This window comes from Pseudoliparis swirei, chromosome 13 (assembly GCF_029220125.1).
Source record: "Pseudoliparis swirei isolate HS2019 ecotype Mariana Trench chromosome 13, NWPU_hadal_v1, whole genome shotgun sequence".
Lineage (NCBI taxonomy): Eukaryota > Metazoa > Chordata > Actinopteri > Perciformes > Liparidae > Pseudoliparis > Pseudoliparis swirei.
In genome coordinates, this window is record NC_079400.1 from 2,521,349 (window position 1) to 2,543,020 (window position 21,672).

Below are 21,672 nucleotides of genomic sequence, written 5' to 3' on the forward strand. Positions count from 1 at the left end.
TTGCGACGGCGGAAATGGGGCCTTCAAAATAAAAGTAATATAAAGCAACACACCTCAGTCTGCTAGTTTACATGGAAATAAAATGTAATATACTATAATCGATCTCCCTTTGCTAGCTGAGTTTCTCCAAGTTATACGGTTTCCTACCACAACCCATATACAATCACAAGTTATTTGGTTATATATATGCTGCGCGATGTGTATATAAAAACATATAATGTTTCTTTTCTTTTTTTCTTTTAATTTAGTTGATATATATTTTATTTAGATATATAGTCTGAAGAGCTCAAACAAACTGGATTCGTGATTTGTGATTAATTTGAGCTGTAAAAGTAAAAAGCATGAACAAAGACTCCTAAAGGTTCTTTTATTGGCAGAAAACAGTATAAAAACATCGTCAGTATGTTAATTTATTATACCACTTATCTTTAAAACTACAGATCAGCTGTTGGTTCGGCACATTGTTTTCTGCGATTTCTCTGGTTTATCTGTAACATATACATTTTAATTCAGTTGTCTGAAGCACGTTATATTAATTTCCTGTAGTATGTATTCGTATAAATCCCTTATATTAACCATTGTGTTGCCTTAGGGTCATTTTGACCCGAATCAATATTACACCCTCCCCCCGCCTTTGGGTCATTTTGACCCGATTCAATGTTTCACCCTCCTGTTACCTTTATATTTACTAACATATTTTAACCTTTGGGTTCAATTTGACGCCAGCAATTAAAACCTCCAGAAAATTATTAGAATTAATATTGTTTTCCAAGTTTAAGTGTGAGGCACTTTATGTTTGTTTGTTGACTACCGAAAGAACACCGACATTAAACATTGAATGGGGTCAAATTAATCCTAAAGCGGGGGGAGGGTGTAATATTGATTCGGGTCAAAATGACCCTAAGGCAACACAAGGGTTAAGGGATGGAAATAAACTAGTTTAGTTCTTTGTTTATATGTATTTCATTCTGACCTTTTTCTAAAAGAAGGGATCCAAATAATCATTTGGAACATAAATTAAGTTGATAGATGCAGGTGCTTGAAAGGACATGCTGGTTGTCTTTCCACGCGTGTGTGTGTGTGTGTGTGTGTGTGTGTGTGTGTGTGTGTGTGTGTAATCTGGACACAAATTGAATGAAGCCGGAGTATTTCACAGGATGGTTTGATGACCAGGATTGTAGACAGGAGTTGGAGATTAGCCCATGTTCAGGTTGATTCACAACACACACACACACACACACACACACTACACACACACTATAATATAATAATATATCAGCGAGGGAACTGGAGAAAAACGTTTGCTCTCTTGTCATGGGAGCGAAGTTTATTCTAACATACCGTTTTGATTTATGACGATTGAACATAATAATAATAGTCCTATATGAGCCAGTCTGTTATCCAGGATTTTAAAAAACAGGAATATACTGTTTGTACTGAATGTCTGAAGAATATGTGTGAACATTACATGGTAACTGAGCTAAGATGACTCTTTCTGGAAGGAGATAAGAGCAAAAAGACAGCAACAGATGCAGAGACGGCTGCAGAGACGGATGCCTGCAGCAGAGGAGCACAAAGAGTTAAGTGAGATGGAGCCACAGCCAATCAAGGCCAACCGTCTCTGATAGACCACCGAACTGAACAAGGAGGAGGTTCGGTCCACGGTGCTCCCCCCTCTCGTCTCACAATACAGACTGACTGTGGTCTCAAACCTGATTAGTGAGGTCCGCTGAGCATCTGGAGAGAGGAGACATTTTTAAAAGATCATTTCTGGATGTCAAAAGACCCCAAAGCTCAAGAAGATCCTGAAATTAACAGATGAAACAAAACTAACTACAACCTGCAGGTAGCAAAACACCATGAGCATCAATGGCATACCACAGAAGAACAGTCATTAACGTTGGGATACAAGTTCCTTCAATTCAAGCCGAGGAGGATGAGATGATCTGATGGTGATTAGACGTCCAGTTTGAAAAGACGTGATGTTGTCTGCTCAGGGAACTGGTGCATTGGCTCTTTTCCACAGTGTCATACTGGTGACTGCACAGGTAAGTGTCCTCTACTTATCCTTTGTGTTTTGATTGATTGAGTTCATGATTACTTCTCTGATAGAATCATCATCGATTTTAGTGGAGTATCTACACAAGTTTACAACGTTCTGGGGGCAAACACATTTCATTTTCTCTTTCCTCAAGCCAAACACGAAGATTAGCAACACTTTGTTTTAATGTTTTTTTATGTGTGCAAACATGTCTCATGGATCTAATTTGATGCAATGACAGAAAAATCTATCTTCTTATAATCATGGGGAAATGGATATTTTTTATGGTCTAAATTTAAGCTTTTTACACAGTAGCATCATATCTTACACTATAGCATTATAATAAATAATGCTCCCATGCTGCTGCACTTTCAGCCCAAATGTAGAAAATGTAACGTATCTGTTCTTTGATCGATTGAATTTTGGACGTAGATTAATCTCGTGCTTCGGGGAAATGACCAACAAGACTGGCCATAGATAGATGAGTTGTTCTTTTCTTTAAGTTTGGTGATATTAATAATAAGTTAACGACCATTCATTAAGAACAGAACAGCTGGCAGGATATTTTGCAAACTTGCAAACAAAATCTCACAGACACACAACCACCCACGCGCGAGAAATAGCCTTCAATCTCCCCCGTCATGAATCCCATGTGTCTGCTTTCTCGACCTCACAAAGCACCATCGGCTCTGACCCCTTTAACCTCTCACCCACTGGAGCGTGACCCTCCTGCCGCTCACACTGACCACCGTCGCGACTGAGCCCGATCTCTTTGTCTTCCTCGGGTCGATCCTGACCGACGGCCTCCTGTTCAGTCATCGCTAAAATCACTTTGAAGCAAAGGACTCAGAGAGCAAATTATGACACAAAGGCGAGGAGATGTCTTCGTCAACGACTTATTGACTTGCATCTATTGAATTATGAGGATGTTTTGTTGAGGCAGAGACTTTGTTTGACGTTATTCTTTAATATCTAATTGTGTTCATGGATAATCAACATGTGTTTAGATGGGATGGCGAACACAGCCACAGTGTGTCCGCCGTCCACGAAGCAACAACACGTGGGTAGGGATGCTCAATGTGTCTGAATTGACTTCCCAAAACAAATCCCTGGATGGAATGATGACTGTTCAGCATTCTGAGTGCTACAATACTGCAAACCCTGTTCTAATTAGTGGTTTATTTTATTGGCTTTTGCCAAGATGTTAGTTATCACATATCCGTCGACCTAAACGGTTCCACTTGGGCTTCAGTCTGTTTAATAAGAGGGGAAAGTTGTCTTTATCTTGCCATGACGGCTGAGAGAAGCAGTGGTGGAAAAAGTAGTCAAATCTTCAAGTACTAGGACCAATATACTACAAAAATAACTTAATATTATGATTAAAACACCCATATTTAGTAAACAGACGTTTTAGTGCATGGCAAGGGTAAAAGTTGTCAGGGATATATTATGGGATTGTTTCTACCAATGTAACTTTTGTGCACTACCTCTTCACCCACTTGTTCGTTTCTCCCTCTTTGTATCTTTCTGCCTCATCGCCTCTCTAACCGTCCTCTTCTGACTTGCTGCTGTGCTGTGAAAGGTGTTATTATTAAACACAAAGCTGCCTGTGTCGACCAGCTCTCTCCAGCGTGTCGAGGACAAGGTCCCCATGTGGCGAGCGGAAGCCCCGCCGCTGGGAATAAAAAGAGGGTTGCCGAGGGATCATGACATACCGCACCCTCGCGCAACTATTTCATAACACCTGGAGGCAGCGCATCAGATCCTTGGGAGGGTTTGAGGTTGACAGATCGCCCCACGCTAGGAAAAGTCTTCAGAGAGGCTTTTAAAAGGAAAATTGTATTGTCTTTTGGGTCTTTACAAGATGAATAAATGCAAGAATGGTATAGATGCTCAGATGAGCTGAGGTTGCAGGGTAGGGTTAGCCCAATGCTGAACAACCCAATCCACGATGCAGGTGTCAGTGTTCTAGATGCATTTCAAATTCAAGTTTTGTAAATTTACTGTATGTTTCAAGCCATATGCACAATGAGAAATTGCATAATCCACAACACTACACTGCATCTCTCATGTTCTCGTTTTAACATTTGCCATCTCTCTCGTATCTGACCTCTGCAGATTGACTCTGATGATGTCATCACACGAGATGAGCAGATCTATGTTCTGATTGGTGCTCACGCCAAGTGTGAGAGGAGCATCCAGGCACTTATGTCCTTGGTTAAAGGTTTGTGTGCAGCTCCTGATCATGTTATTCATTAAAAGTAGACAGTGCTTATCCTGTCATCAAAAGGTCACAGGGTCACAGTGTGTGGAAGTCGACGCCTCAGTGTCCTGATCATGTTTTAAATTATTGTCTCTGCTAGGAAAATGTGAGCGAACCTCTAAAAGTGTACAATTAACTGAATAAATATTATATAAAATTGATATTTGTAAAAACGTCTAGCACTGATTTAGTTCCATTGTGTCTTTTAGTTGCATTTAATACATGATCCACCTATAAAATCACAATTTATGTAAAAAGTCAACATAGGGAATATGCTGATTTTGCCACCTGGGTAAAAGAGTTGTTTTTCCCCTTTTCAAGATATCAAATATCTCCCCCTGTTATGGAAGGAAGGTCCTTTAGTTTAGCGAGCACATCCTCTGCTAGTATAGAAACACGAGGGCAGGGAGTGCATGTCCAGAAACATAATCAGAAAGCATATTTATTACATCAATTATTGTGTTTGTATCAGATAGAACGCCCATCCAATATCCTGCTGAGCAGCATCTCTGAGTTGAATTCAGATGCAGACAATAGCGGGGCATTTTTCATTCACATGATGACGTAGAAGCTGATAATAAATTGCTTCACTGATCTATTTGGAGAAGTATTAAACAAAATGGAGCTTCAGTCTGAAGACTGGTGAGGTATAAATAGGCCGCAGTTCTACAATGACATTACTGTCCACAGATATCACATAGAATACAAGATTATATACCAAATAAACCTGTGATGCAGGTTGTATTTTCTTTCAAACAGATAATAACTGCTTTACTAGTCTTAATGTGGGTTTCAGGGGTCTAAACCTAGTTTTAATCATTGAAGTACAATGTTGAGGCACTTTACTGGAGTATTTTCAGACAATACACTTGAATTCCTTAGGAAATATTGCATTTTTAACTATATTACATTTACCTGGAATGCTCCGAGTTACATTTTGTTGTCATTGAAAACATCTATGAGTTTATGAGACATGTTGGTATTATTACAGACACACACCGGTATCCAAAGTGGTTACGTTTAGCTCCATATTTTTTTCACATAATTAAATGCACGACTTTTACGTGCAAAAGAATATTTGTACATGGTTGTATTCATAAGTGATCTGAAAATGTCTTCAACCAATGACAGACTTACTGGGGCGCCATAATTCACGTGTGCCCATTTCAACTGTATTAGGAGGACATAAAAGTAAATAAAAGGTGTCATGCATTTCTACTTTAGACAGCTAGCCATGTGTCTTTCCAATGACACGAGCTTCGGTGTCGAGCATATCGAGGGCACACACACATCTAACAGCTGTTTCCCTTTATGTATGAAGAAGCTGACTGCATCCCAGAGTGGGACGGGATCATCTGCTGGCCCCGGAGCCAAGCGGGGCAGCTGGTGTCCGTGCTGTGTCCAGAGTACATCTACGACTTCAATCACAGAGGTGGCGCAGCTCAAGAGACCCGAACACGCAAAAATAATACAGCTTTAACCTGATGTGGGGGCGCTAAACTCTCGTCTTATTGAAGGCTTTCTTGGAATACCAACATTCAATTCAGTTTATTTGTAGAGCCCATTTTCACAAATTCCAAATTCCCCTTAGAGTGCTTTACAATCTGTACACATAGACATCCCTGACCTTTGACCTCACATGGGATCAGGAACAACTCCCAAACAACCCTTCAGGGGGGAAAAAGTGAAGAACACTTGAGGAGAGAACAGAGGAGGATCCCTCTCCAGGATGGACAGGTGTCATAGAGGTCATGTGACCAGAAGGACAGATTAGAGTTAAAACACATTCAATGAATACGACAGAGTATGAATAGTTGGTAGTTGGCATATTCCACGATGGAGACCTCCACGATCCATCAGGCAGATGGGATCTACGACGTCTCATAGGGTCCGATGACCCCATGAGACGTGAAGTTAAAGGACTCCGGGGAGAAAGCATGGGTTTAAAAAAACAAAACAGCGTGTGAACTAGCAGCGACACAGTTGCCTGTCGTGCTGATGTCGCGCCTGTGTCCCGCATTAAGGGCGAGCCTACCGCCAGTGTGACGCGGCAGGGGGCTGGGAGCAGGTGCCCAGTATCAACCGCACTTGGGCTAACTACACCGAGTGCACCGCGTACCTGAGCTCCAACCACAGGAGCCAAGAGGAGGTACGCACGCGTGCGTTTGTGTCGGAGTGCTCGGTTCCCGATGTTCGGCCTCACGTGTCCTTTTTCACTTGTATGCTTTTGCTTTTGTTTCAGAAGGTGTTTGAGAGACTCCACCTCATGTACACGGTGGGCTACTCCATTTCTCTGGCGTCGCTTCTGGTGGCAGTCTCCATCCTCTGCTATTTCAAGTGAGAAACTAAAATAACACGAGCCGTGACTCCACCTCGAAGGCGTTCGCCTTCATTGTCAGTTATCGCCATCTCCAGTGACACGCACCTGAAAGACTGCGTCCGTGATCTTTCAGGCGTCTCCACTGCACACGCAATTACATCCACATCCACCTCTTCACCTCCTTCATCTGCCGAGCCGTCAGCATCTTTGTGAAGGATGCTGTGCTCCACTCCATGTCTGGAGATAGAGAGGTTGAGCCTGAGTTCACTGCACAGAAGTCCCATATGGTAAACATTATGCTTTTATATTTGCTACCATGAACACAAGGTTTTATTACCTTCGCATTGAAAATGCTGGAGGTTATGTTTTGATCGCCGTGTATTTATTTATTTATTTGTATGCGTGTTACTCGCATAACTCAAAAAGTATTACACCGAATCGCATTAAATTTGGTGGGATGATTGGTTATTATCCGGGGACCATTTGATTAGATTTTGGGATCGATCGGATCAAAAGTCAAGGTCATGAAAAGGTAACAATCTTCTTTTTACCATAGCACGGTCAATTTCTATCCAATTGGCATGCAACTAATGCCAACATGTTCATAATTCAATGCCCAATCTGGTGATATGCGAAGGTATGCGCTCTACTGAGTGCCCGTTCTAGTTTGAATTGTTTTCATAACATTTTATCATAAAAACAGTATGTTGTTAGCGCAGTAATGATGGCCCACATTGGGGTGCAATACCAACTTCATATTGACGTCGTAGTTCTTTCTTGGTAAAAGCTAAATGTCTGACTCTTTACAATAAAAGTAAACATGAGCTGGTATTCTTTTTAGCACTTTTTACTTTGAATGTTTTCCTTGTGTGTTGCTGTGTGTCCTCAGGCTGGCTGTAAAGTTGCTGTTACTCTCTTCCTCTATTTCCTGGCAACCAATCATTACTGGATCCTGGTGGAGGGGTTGTACCTACACAGCCTCATCTTCATGGCCTTCCTCTCTGACAAGAACTACCTGTGGGCCCTCACCATCATCGGTTGGGGTAAGTTGTATCAGGCCAGATTCTCTGTTCTCACATATATAGCTAATGGTGAATTTAAAATAATTTCCTCTCCACTCATCTCAGGGGCTCCATCTGTGTTTGTGTCTGTGTGGGTCAGTGCTCGAGCATCGCTGGCAGACACACAGTGAGTCCTGAGATGCATCTATTCGTCTAATATCAACATGGCACCTGTAACGCAAATGCTCACTTTTCCTCGCCCGTCTCCTCTTCCAGGTGTTGGGACATCAGTGCAGGAAACCTGAAGTGGATCTATCAAGTTCCCATTCTCGCAGCCATTGTTGTAAGAAATGACATTGTTAATCCGATGAAAGTATATTTGACACTCGGGTTGAATATGACCTCGGGCTTACTCAACACCTCTGCCCCTGCAGGTGAATTTCCTCCTCTTCGTCAACATTATTCGTGTGCTGGCTTCTAAACTGTGGGAAACAAACACTGGTAAATTGGACCCTCGAAAACAATATCGGTAATATTTAATTTCCTCTTAGTTTAACATTTTCCCTGATAACTTTCAAATGATGATAACATCCTTCGATGAGAGAGTTTGACATGTTTACGCCCTTCATCTGCAGGAAGCTGCTCAAGTCCACGTTGGTCCTCACGCCCTTGTTTGGAGTGCACTACATGGTGTTCATGGCTCTTCCCTACACTGAGGTCACCGGGCTGCTGTGGCAGGTGCAAATGCATTATGAGATGTTCTTCAATTCATCCCAGGTCAGAAAACACATTCATAAACTCTGCAAGTAATAATGTGATGTAAGGGTCAACTTTAACTACCATTACCAACTTTTTTGAGAAAGGTAAATGAAAATGCATCAGAAATGCACATCAACGACAAATGTTTATGGGTTTCCTCTAAATTCTCAGAATTTATCGTAACATATTTCAACAAAAATGTGTAATCAGAAGTTTTTATACACTGACAGAGAAAATCTCGATTAGAAAGGAAATAAACGTGTTGTGGAAAATAACAAAATAATTGCATTTTAAATATCTAAATTGTGGTGAACTTATTTTTTAAGAGTCTCAACTTCCTGTTTCCAGGGCTTTTTTGTGGCATTTATCTACTGTTTCTGCAACGGAGAGGTAAGGAAGCCATCCCTTAGTTTTGAAAGTGCGAATTCATAAAAAGACAAACATAACTTTCTGTTTGTCTCCCTCTTCTTGTCCTCAGGTGCAGGCGGAGGTAAAGAAGGCGTGGTCAAGACGCAGCCTCGCTCTGGACATCAAACAGAAAGCCAGGATGACCAGCAGCGGAGGCAGCTGTTACTACGGCGGCATGATGTCACAAACCACGACCCACAGCGTCAGCTTGTCTGCCGCCAACCCCAGAGCTCTTTCCTTCACCGGGGCCGCTGTGGACTCCACCGGCGCTGCCAATGGAGGGTCAGGGGTCAGGCTGCCACGCCACGGCTCTTTCCACCCGCACGTCAGCCTGCCTGGTTACGTGCCCGGTGATGCTGAGACCCCCGGCACCAGACAGGAGCCGGGTGTCAGGAAACCAGGGATGACAGAGTCTGGAGTATTTGCCAGGCATGCCAGAGGCAGCAAGGGACATGATGACGCCAAAGGTCACGCAGCGTCTTCAGCCCAAACAGCTGGAGCAGAAGATCGAGACAGCCGCTCATCTCTGAAAGAGCTGGAGACCGCGTTGTGATTGTTTTGAGAAACATACAGATGAGCTGAAATGAGGGACTGGACTCGAGGCGTGATGATGACAAGGAAGAATTATCCTGGCTTCCCCCGAGAGCGGTCGTCTTGAAAAGCCGTGCAATGAATGAAGCATAAACTTCGACTTTCTGACTGAACTGAAGCTTCATCTGCAAGGCGGAGAAACCGCTAAACGAAATAGTTTAAGGTTATATTGTGTTGAGATTGTTTCGTCAACTTCTTTTAACCCTCCTGTTACCTTTAGGGTCAATTTGACCCCATTCAATGTTTAATGTCGGTGTTCTTTGGGGTCAATTTGACCCCAGGCTGTTTGTCACTGTGTCAAACATAAAAGAAATATCAACTTTTTCATATATTTAAAGGGCTATTTAGGTAGTCAACAAACACACATAAAGTACCTCACACTTAAACTTGGGAAACAATATTAATTCTAATAATTTTCTGGAGGTTTTAATTGCTGGGGTCAAATTGACCCCGAGGGTAAAATATGTTAGTAAATGTAAAGGTAACAGGAGGGTTAAGGTCAAGAAATAATGTTCAGTCTTAACTGATTTCTTGTGGATCTATTTAATTTATGTCTGTGTACATGATATGAAGATACATATGAATATGCTTTCAGCTGATGTGTAAATCTTGTGAACAGTTAGTTAGATAATCTGGGAAGATGTGATGCTGCAAATAATTTAGTAAAGTCCAAGGACAGACCTTGTTGTTTAAACAGCAATACTTTGTGATGTGTCTCTTTCTACACATCTTTATGTGTTGTATTTTCAAGGCCAGACTGGCGGAACCCAGTTCAAAGTGCACTTACGTGTGTGTGTGTGTGTGTGTGTGTGTGTGTGTGTGTTGTTGACCTCCATATGCATCAACTGCACATATATGATCAGTAAGCAGTAGTTAGTGGTTATTTTAGCCAGCTAACACACTTGATCCTTTCTCACAGTCAGTCGTGTCCAGACAGCGGGTCTAGACAGGTATACGCTCTCTCTGCACCTTTGCTGCTGTCCATGTTGTCTGACAGGACGCTCCATGGCTGACGCACAAGCCTTTTGCACACAGCGGGCCAAACCACAACCTCTTTCCTCCGAGTAACCTCTGGCCCCGAACGCCTCACGACACCGTCCAGAATTTCACACCCTCCCCTCAGGACTCGACTCGCAGCAGGAGGCAGCTAAGCCGCTCGCAGACCTCGAGCGCGAGTGACAAACCTGCAGCACAAGCCACCAGCATTCACGAGGTAAACAGGTAATTACTTGAGGACCGTTTCGGTGTCTGGAAATATAGAGACATGTACAGGGAAATGAAAATGTATGAATGTTTTGGGAGTACGCCTGAAGGGGTTTTATTAAAGTGAATTCAAATAAACCGAATTAAACTGAATGGAATCGATTTACTATTTCTTAGCTCTGTGTCAGAAAAGCATTATGTCGTACTGGTAGTACTGAAGCACATAGTGGAAATAAAAAAAGTGTATTTGTATGTGATGAAAACACAGCAGGTATCAAATACTTGTATAACATAGCAGCAAAAAATAAACAATATTCATAATAAGTAAAAGACTGAATTAAGAACGGATATGATATGATATTCCTTTATTTGTCCCACAGTGGGGACATTTCAAAAATTCATTCATTAGTCATTCATTATATAATATATTTATATATTACCTTTATAATAGATTTATATTATAAATCTAAATTATCAAATTAATTAATAAATTATAAATGTATATATTTATATTTTAATTAAGAATGGATATGATATGATATTCCTTTATTTGTCCCACAGTGGGGAAATTTCAAAAATTCATTCATTCATCATTCATTATAGATAATATATTTATATATTACCTGTATAATAGATTTATATTATAAATCTAAATTATCAAATTAATTAATGAATTATATATGTATATATTTATATTTTAATTAAGAATGGATATGATATGATATGATATTCCTTTATCTGTCCCACAGTGGGGACATTTCACAAATTCATTCATTAGTCATTCATTATAGAGTTAACAATGGTCTTGATCTCTGCCAGAGATATCAGATTCATCAATTTAAGACTATCTCTGAGAGCGGTTGGAGCAGAACACACGGAGGCTTTCTTTCTGGTCTCGGTTCACACAATCTGAGACCATCACTGAGTGATTTGTCACGCTGAGGCCAACAGCGAAGAGCAGGAAGCTCCGTATGGTTCACTATGACAACGGTCTGAAATATATGAGCTGAGAATGATGTGAGGTCCGCAGAAGAAAAGGTTGCTTATATACAATGTACCATATGTTAGCACTGGAAAACAACTATATATACAATATGTTTATTTTATAATCCAAGTGAAGTTAAGAAAGTATTTTCTCTTTGCCTCTGCTGCTTTATATATTATGGATTTTATTTATTTCTGAATCTAACTCTTTTGAGTCTATACATGTGAAGGTGCAAGTTAAAATGTCCTGCACTGTTTGTTTTCTGAGTTTCTGTGTCTGTTTTTGACATTCAGATATTGAAATGTTTAAACACACAGGGGAAGGTGGCGGATAGAACACATCACCCTTTCAGAACACATGAAAGACATTAAAATGATGCACACACATTTAGGAACATATTTTTGTGTTTCCTTATAGCCCTTCTTGGCCAGATGCATGGTTAATTTTTACTTTATTTATTTTTATATTTTATTATTATTATTACTACGCATTCTTACTTTTAAAGGTTGTATTTCTGTAAAAATACCCACATAAAATATCAAGTATAAAAAAAAGAAAAATAGAACAGATTTTGACTTGTTTATTATTGTCTTCCAGGGCATTTGAAGTACATAAAATGTATTATTGAGATACTAGAGGGAACCAATTCAAACATACGGAGCACCAGACACAGACATGCATGAGTGATCGCTCCTGCACCAGAACAAAAAGCCCAACCCCCACCCAGCAACGTGTGGTGGCCACCAGCTGTCAGATCATTAGAGAGGAAAGGTGGGGGACCGAAGGGTCGCCATTTGATGCCAATTTAATCAGTTCAGTTGGCTTTAGATAGACGGCATCCTCCTCTGGTAGCGGGAGAAAGTAAAAGAAGGGAGGAAGGAAAGTGAAGGGGAGGCTGAGAGGAAATTACCGAAGGAGGAAATGACCCAGCGTGATGACTGCGCTGGTGATGGAGTCATGATATCACGTTTATTATACTGATAAAACCATTTACAGAATATGTTGTTGAACAGTTTCAATACAATCACAATGCTTACAGGTGAAAAACGGTCTCGGACACGTGATACTATAGGTGCATTGTAAACCATTATATGAAAAACATGGACATATGGAAGGTGCACTTTATTGTGCAATACAGGGCAATATTTTTTATTTTTTATTTACAACATACAGCACCTATTATATTTTATTATATGATACATGTAGAATAAAAAACTTAAACTACTACTTTCACTTTCATTTCCTCTGAAGTAGCATGAAAACCATCTTATGCCAGTCTGTATCACCTTGTTCCAACTCTTTAATAAAACTAGGGTGTTTAAAAACGACTGCATCATTTCATTAAACTAAAATATTGAGCCTAACAGATAATTTGTAAATGTAAAGTAAAGTTATATTTGTTTGATTAATAATATTATAATAATACATTTAAGAGTTTAAAAAAACACTTAATACATCCCACAATCCATGGTTCATATTTAGCATTTGGTTAATTATCTAGACTATTGCAAACCTATTTCACAAAATAAATAAAATTTCACAATAAATATGCCAACTCGGTGTTTTACAGCATGAAACTACCCTAAAAAATGTGCACGTGTCACTCAAAACACTGAGGTGATTCGTCATGTTCAGTCACGATGAGAACTGACCCAGTGACGTCATGATGAAGTCAAAAAGTAGGCGGAGAGAGAGAGAGAGAGAGAGAGAGAGAGAGAGAGAGAGAGAGAGAGATGTAAGCCAGTCCTTTGTGTATAAGAGTAATACTATTAAGGTATCTGATGTCTCAGTGTCCTCCGCCGTAGGAACGCGCGGGGCGGGCCGGCAGCATCCTCTCGGGTCCCGGGCTGGATGAGGAGCGGACAGGGAGCGGTCCTTTGATTGCAGGGCTGCCGCCTCCTCCTGCATGGAGCCCGGCTGCGTGCAGGAAGCGATGGCCATGGGAGACGTCTCCAGAAAGGCGTCGGTTCGGAACGTGGCCGTGGAGCGAAAAAACCTCATCACCGTGTGCAGGTCGGTGGATGCTGTATTGTGTGAGTGCACGCGCTCTGATGTGAGAGGACGAGTTACTAGATTCACGGTAGTTATCATCTGTCGTGGGTGGGCGTGCGTTATATTCTCCCTTTGCCTCTCAAGGTGTATTTATAATGAATGCACGTGAGACACATTTTGACATGCACGCTTATTACGTCATCCTCATAATAAAGTCCGCGTCACGAGCTTTACTTACACTGTTTTTATATACACACAAACAGACTGGGCTGTCTATGTGAGTTTAGCAGCGTCATCCCCCCCCCCCCTCCTCTCGCTGGAGTGGTTGCTATGATGACAACCTTCCTGGGGCAAGGACTAGCTGGCACCCTGGGGACGCAGGGTGGGGGGAGTGGGGGTGGGGAGGGGCAGGGGGCTGGACATTAAGTCCTGATTGGGCTTTGTGGGGTTTTCGGATAAAGGTTGGAATTTTAAAAACCCTTTTTCTAAAGCCTGAACACACAGAGACATTAACATACGACATGCATGCCACGATAATTGATTTACATGCATTTATTCTCCAACTCACTGGAGCCCTCGACGAAGATTCAACTTCCTCTAGATCCAGAGATGCTGTCTGTAGTTGAGTCTGATTAAAACAGCCACAGTGGAAGTCATTCACATTATATTTAAAGCTGCTGTAAGTCAGATGTGTGTAATAACATGAATGCAATTATGTGTGAAGTGAAGAGGGTCACGTGTCGTGATGAACCCACCGAGACTTCCCCACAGCTCTATTGTTATAGCAGCTTTCAGCTCATTGTTTTCATTTTCCAGCCCTCAACTTGTGAATTCTGCACTGTAGTGGTTACATTTGATGTTTCCAAACAAACGTGGCCCTGAACTTGACAGTAAAATATAAAGACAATATAAGCAGGGTCTAATTCAGATTAAATTACCGATAAACATTCAATATTAGACACCTTAAATACATTGTGTCAGTTATTAATTAATTGTAAAAGCAAAGTAAATGTCCAAATCCTTCAGGTTGATGATCTGTCTGAATACGCTGCTCGTTCTGCCAAGAATCATCGATGTTAACGTCAAAGTCTGTGCATCGAATAACTCAAATCTGTTCCATGGGGCTGTTTTGAGTCATGTGACTGTGACAGATGAGACACGTGGACTCCAGTCACATGTCCCGTCATACATTATGCTCTTTTATACTGTCAAACAACACGCATTCAGATATATGGTGCAGGTGAACGAGACTGCACCTCTGTTGAGCCGACGACACCTTTCTCTGGGTCGAGTCTCGTCCCTGCTGCCCGTGACACAGGGAAACAGACACGTCTTCAGTCAGAGCAGCTGAATGAGGCATTGTTGCTCCTGGAACAATGGGGAGTGAAATCACTCGGCTCCACGGCCCGTTTGTATTGTCTTACGAACACACACGCTAAACTGACAGCGTGTGTCCTGTAAAATGCTTTGATGAGTTTTACTTAGAAGTCATCAAAACACGAGCACTATCTGTATCAGAAGTCGCGTCTCTCCATCGACAGCAGAAGTCGTGTCGAGGGCCGCGGTCAATATACCCGACAGCAGAGGTGTGGATGTGGACTCAAGTCACATGACTTCAACTCAAGTGCACTGAACGTTACGTCAACACGGCAGAGTCAAAAGAGACATGCAGCTCGATTTGGACTTCCACACCAGACTGTTTTCATTCGTGAATAATCAACTGACAATAACGATCATTGTTCTTTCGTGAGCTTAGATTGAGCCTTTCATATCTACATCGGGAGTCTGCCGTGTTGCATCATCATGTTGAGCACAGAATGGACGAACTGACCACTGGCTCCAGAGTGTTTTCATCTGTGGCTTGTCGGCCTACTGGCCTGAAGGCCACAAGAGCACTCTGAATACGCTTGAACTCGGCAATGTAAATCCTAAAGTGGAAAACTGTGCTTCGAATAAAAAATGTTAATTAAATGGCAGAAATGAGCTCATGTTACACACTTTGTGTGAACCAGGATCTGATTTATCAGCCAAAATCCACTGAAGTTTCACCATAATAGTATGTTTTTGATGAGAAGGATAACTTGAATTTATGAACATGTGTAGCCTAAGATTGAGGCCTCAACAATTTCATTAATTTCTATTTAGTTTTTTTGACTGAACTATTCCAAATATGTTTCTCCTTACAGTCATTATGCTTCAAACTATTTATCCTGGTATATTTGGCTGAATTTGTTTTCCCATTAATATACTCAAAGTGTAAATCCTAGGCTCCAGCAAAGTGCATTGTATTACATCAGACGAGAGCCATAACGATTTCCAGTAACAAGTAAACTGAGTTGCTGCTGCTTCCTGAAAGCTTTTCATTAACACCCTTCTTCGCAGTAAATGGGTGAGTCAGCCGGATATGGATAATACAGTGTGACTGTGGGCAGGAATCCTTATCAACGAACAAACATATGGGATAAAAACATTGTGTGTACATAACGTGGGTTCTGATTTAGATGCTTTTTGTGTTATCCATTTTATAGGTTTTATTATTATTTTCCTTTGTTTCACTTTATTTATGATTTCTTTCATTGACTTATGCAGTAGATTCCCAAAAAATAGAGTTTAATGTAGGAGTGGTTCCTCCTACATTAAAGTGAAACAAAGAAAGCAGTAATCTAATAATCGGACTCTTCTTTTCCGATGATGACTTTATTACTGGAAATCAAACTCTTTGTTTAAAACTTATTTTTCCTCCAGGTTTTCGGTGAATACGCTGTTAGAGAAATACACAGCCGAGCCAATCGATGATTCCTCTGAGGAGTTCATCAATTTCGCAGCCATCCTTGAACACATCCTCAGCCACCGTTTCAAAGGTAATGAGCCCACAGGGAACGGTTAGGAGATTCACTGCATGTTAAAGAAACTCCAACAATACATTGCTTATAGCAAACAAGCATATTGAAATTGAAAATCAAATGCTGTTAAAGAAAATTGAATTTTAGAAGACAATAAAAGTTTCCAAACTAAAAAACAAGTGATTTGGCATTTGACATTAAGTGTAATCAATTTAATTCTCTCTCTTTACATTTATATTTTCTCATTGCTTTTAAACAACATATAGGATTTAAAAGGCTAACATTTCTATACATAATGAACTCGCATAAAACAAATATAAAACCATCTATTTTCAATGTCAACGTTCTTCTGATCAAACACTGTAGACTTCCTCTCATACCGCCCAAGACTCCGCCCTTTGTTATCTCACAGAAACAAACGTTAAATACGTCGACAGCGATAAGTTCAACATCTCAATTTAACATAATATACCAATATTGATGTTGACGATGTCCTTTAGGCTCCGGCAGCTGGTTTGATGGTCAGAGGAGTTACTGGGACTACGTCCGCCTGGCCTGCGCTAAAGTCCCCCACAGCTGCATCAGCAGCATTGAGAGCATGGAGAACATCAGCACCTCATCAGCCAAGGCAAGTTGAATAAACCCTCCCAGTAATAATGATCATAGAAAACTGAGAGGATATGCACACGTATTTTGAGTGTATTCAGTCAATTTCTGTAGTATATAAGATATATATACACTACCGTTCAAAAGTTTGGGGTCACTTAGAAATGTCTTTATTTTTCAAAGAAAAGCACTGTTTTTTCAATAAAGATAACATTAATCAAAAATACACACTATACATTGTTAATGTGGTAAATGACTATTCTAGGTGGAAACGTCTGGTTTCTAATGAAATATCTCCAGAGGTGTATAGAGGCCCATTTCCATCAACGATCACTCCAGTGTTCTAATGGTACATTGTGTTTGCTAATCGCCTTAGAAGACTAATGTCTGATTAGAAAACCCTTGTGCAATTATGTTAGCACAGCTGAAAACAGTTATGCTGGTGATATAAGCTATACAACTGGCCTTCCTTTGAGCGTGAAGTTTGAAGAACAAAATTAATACTTCAAATATTAATCATTATTTCTAACCTTGTCAATGTCTTGACTATATTTTCTATTCAATTTTCAATTCATTTGATAAATAAAAGTGACTTTTCATGGAAGACACGAAATCGTCTGGATGACCCCAAACTTTTGAACGGTAGTGTAAATACATATTATGTTCATTTCTTGACCCCTTTGCGACTCCTTCAGGGGCGAGCCTGGATAAGAGTCGCCCTGATGGAGAAGAGGCTGTCTGAATACTTCTCTACTGCTCTGAGGGACAGCAGAATGACCAGGTTGGAGGCCCGGCACACAGCTGACGATGCCCCATCCCTCCTAGAAACATGTTCTCACCCGTTTGTAATTGTCTCCGCGCTTTAGGAGGTTCTATGCAGAAGGAGCCATTGTGTTAAGAGAGGAAGCCACGGTCCTAACAGGGATGCTCATAGGTCTCGGAGCCATAGACTTTAGGTGAATTGACTTGACCTCCATATTGGGAAATCTTATGCATCGCACTGATTGTTTTAGACAGGTATGCATATTTATTTTTTAGTTATATCTTCGTGGTTTCGCCTCCTTAGCTTCTGTCTAAAAGGGAAGGCATTGGATGGGAAATCTTCTGCGGTGATTGACTACACACCGTACTTGAAGTTCACACAAAGGTATGTTCGTCACAGTAGATTTGATCTCCTCATACCGAAGATACTTGGAAACACGATGCATTTTGATACTGAAAATAAATAGTCTGACTGCGCCTGTTGCAGCTATGATTACCTGAGCGACGATGACGACCGGCAGAGCGTCGAAAGCAGCACAAGCGACGACAGCGCCCCCGATCACCCCTACGTCCCCCTGGTCACCGACGAGGAGAGCTGGAGCACAAAGTGTCGCAAGATGGAGCAGAGGTTCAAGATTGTCAATGCTCAAAAGGTGTGCAGTCATATTTGTGGGTTTGAAAACACACAGGATTGAGATGCTTGAAGAAACCGTGTAAAAAAAGGTGTTAGTTAGTGATATATATGTTATATGTTAAACATGGCATGTGAATTTTGAGTGTTTTTTTGTGTTTACTGCATAGGGTTGAGGAAAAATGGGCCCAACCCAAACGACAACATCACAAAATAATTTTCGATAATACGCTGATGGGCATCTCAGATGGACAATGTCTAATATGAATGTCCAAGGGGTGGATATTTCCTTTCACTCAGTGTGGATGTGCGTTGTCAGGGTTACCTGGAGGAGCTCGTGCGCCTGCGTGAGTCCCAGCTGAAGAACACAGAAACAGAGAAAAAGAGGTTAAAGGCCCGACTGGAGGAGCTACAGGGCCACGGCACCCAGGAGAAGAAGGAGCTGGAGGCCATCGTCTTGGAGCTTCAGGAGCAGCTGTGAGTGATGGAGGCAGAGGGTGGTGGGCCACCTTTGAAAACATTGAATCTAATGCGCCTTTTCATTGGTTTAGTTGATGGTTTGGATGCGTCTGTACTTACGGGGCATGGCTTTGATCGCTTCTTAGTCATCTATTGCATCCTCATGTTTGTCAGGACGACCTTGATTCCATGTGACTCAAACCACCTGGCCAAAAACCTTTCGATCCCTTTGGTCAACCAGTGGCCGACGCTGCAGCCGTACAACAGCCAAGACGACATCAAGCTGTTCCGCAGGTTCGTGATACAGAACTTACTTGCAGACACTCAGCTTTATATTCTCAGCATTTTGGATTGAAGATAAGATTTAGTTATAGAAGCAAGGATGGCGATATATACAACTTATTCCTGCTTCTGTATAGATCAAATATATATATAGATATATATATATTTGTATATTTGTATATATATATATATTTATATAAATATATATATATAAATATATATATATATATATATATATATATATAAATGTATATTTATATATATATATTTATACATAAATATATATATATTTAAATGTTTGTCATTTATGCTTAAAATATGACAATCAAAGTTTTGCCAACACATTTTAAGTTATGAAGTAATTCATAATAGTTTCACTTCTAACATTTTTAAAGTTGATACCGTTTCCAGTGGCACACACCAGGTTCCATAATAAAACATACCAACATAAATATCTCTCTGCCGTCTTATTAACTCCTTAATTTGTCCTTCTGTTGACTTTTAGGAGGAGCTTCCCCAGCACAGAGCTGCTGTCAGTAGAAATCAGCCTGGATTCAGACTCACAGAGAACGGAGGGGGAAAAGAATGGAGGAGCCTGGTGCACAGGTGACATTTTGCACGATAGGTTCTCATAAGATAATAACACACACACACACACACACACACACATAAACACACACTTGATTTGACACGCTCTTTGTATGACTGTTCCACCCCTTCAGAAAAGGACTACACCCCCTCCATGATGGGCCTCTGTGGGTCCTTGGCCTCCCTCCAGAGCTGCAAGTCTCTGGCTAGCCTCAAGTCCAGCGAGTGCCTGGTAAACATCAGCACAGAGAACAGTCCTGCCCTCTCTCCCCGCTAGGGGGCGCCAAAGATGCACTGCCAGCCACTTAACTGGGACAATTCAACATGAATACGAAAAGACTACTTTTTGGGACAAATGCTCTCTTTTGTGGCCCTTATGTGATTCCCTTTACCTTTATGCTCTGAGCCTGGCGCTGTCTTAACGTACACTGTTTAAGCATTTGTAAAAAAGGAGCTTCCCTGTATGCGACTGTCAAAGATGCAGAAAGAGCTACTCTATTGCCCCACGGCCTCCTGCAGTTTCACTGGCTTTAATTGTCTCCTGGAAAGCAAACAACCGGTTTAAGTCGACCTCTCTTACGTCATGAAGCTTGATTTTGTGCAATTACAGTCACGTCTGCACTGGTCACATTCATCAAAACTCATTGTAGGGTTGTCCTGTATACACTTGTCCATTTGTCTGTGTATCTTATTCTGCCTCTTGCATAATAGTGGCAGTGCAGGGTGGATGAGTTGGTATAATCTTCTGGGGAACAGAAACGAGGGTTTGCCGTATTATGTTACACAACTATAAGAGAGATAATAAAGAGGGGCTTGTACTGTGCTGAGTTAAAGTGGCCGGAGGGATTTATGATGAAGATTATTTGGAATTAACAGAAGCAGCTCTGTGATATTTGGATAATTTGTTTCAATCATAGAGTAGGTTAAAGACAGATTTTAGGATGTGACATTAAAGAGCTGTTAGGCTACAAAGGTTTGAAGAGCCACTACAATGTAAACATTAAAAGCAGACTTAATATCTATTGCATCATGACTATGCAGAATGAATGTTTTCATTGTCTTTTTCGACAAACCTGGCTTGATAGAGTCGTCTTAGCAGGAGAGAAATAGTGAATGTTGACGTGCAAGTGCTTTTTTCTATTGTTTTCTATTTGTATTATTTTCACGAGTACTTACTTGTATCATTTACCATTATGTAAATTGCAATCCCATGAATTGCTGTTGAAAGTTGGGATGTATTGTATTATTTAAAACTGCAATAAAACTGCCTTTTTTTCTAAACATTACACGTTGGTATCCAATGGATGTGCATGTTTGGGTGTTTTCACTAGAGATGGTAATGCCAGTCGGTCGATCCATCACTTTAGTCCAGAACATCTCAACAACTATTGGATGTATTTCTGAGACTGCAGGTTTTCCACCAACATGATGCCCATGTAATGTATGCTATTGACTTTTCCAATAGCGCTATTAACACTGTCCATTTGTACTTTCATTTAACCCTGTGTCCAAATAATGACATCCATTGTCCCCAGAGGATACATCCTAATGGCGTTGGTGATTCCCTGACTTTTCCATCGCGAGCAGTTCAAAGTTTTATCTAAAAGATAAAGTGACAGACAAATTTATACAGATATTCACAGTTTCCATCTTTCTTACTGACTTTCATTATCCCAGGACTTTTCTCTATATCGCACCACCATGAAGTTGACATTGTCTCCAGGACTTCTGGTTTATGCATGACTAATAACAATTCCATCAGCCTCAGCTGCACTTTTTGTTTCGTGTTACTTCGTAAATGTTGGCATGCTGACACGGTAAACTAAGATGGAATACGCCGTGAAGTCTACACCTGCAAAACATCTAATCTACGTTAGCATTGTGAGCATGTTAGCATGATGAGGTTAGCATGTAGCTCATGGAGCTGTCGACTCTTTA

General features: G+C 40.9%; 2 protein-coding genes across 2 annotated transcripts; both read left to right on the forward strand.

Annotated features, from left to right (window-relative positions):
* The first annotated feature begins 1,982 nt into the window (after positions 1 to 1,982).
* Positions 1,983 to 9,345, forward strand: pth3r (parathyroid hormone 3 receptor). Its single transcript, XM_056430238.1, has 13 exons — positions 1,983 to 2,048; positions 4,160 to 4,265; positions 5,626 to 5,736; positions 6,329 to 6,453; positions 6,547 to 6,641; positions 6,758 to 6,911; positions 7,514 to 7,667; positions 7,752 to 7,812; positions 7,902 to 7,968; positions 8,060 to 8,154; positions 8,261 to 8,402; positions 8,733 to 8,774; positions 8,863 to 9,345. Exons 1-13 carry the CDS (start codon positions 1,983 to 1,985, stop codon positions 9,343 to 9,345), a joined length of 1,701 nt encoding a protein of 566 aa, XP_056286213.1.
* Positions 9,346 to 13,386: 4,041 nt separating this feature from the next.
* rundc3ab (RUN domain containing 3Ab) lies at positions 13,387 to 21,020 on the forward strand. The gene is made up of 11 exons (XM_056429984.1): positions 13,387 to 13,584; positions 16,309 to 16,424; positions 16,907 to 17,034; positions 17,708 to 17,793; positions 17,879 to 17,968; positions 18,079 to 18,159; positions 18,262 to 18,427; positions 18,725 to 18,882; positions 19,039 to 19,158; positions 19,652 to 19,752; positions 19,869 to 21,020. Exons 1-11 carry the CDS (start codon positions 13,478 to 13,480, stop codon positions 20,009 to 20,011), a joined length of 1,296 nt encoding a protein of 431 aa, XP_056285959.1. The 5' UTR covers positions 13,387 to 13,477; the 3' UTR covers positions 20,012 to 21,020.
* The last annotated feature ends 652 nt before the right edge of the window (positions 21,021 to 21,672 follow it).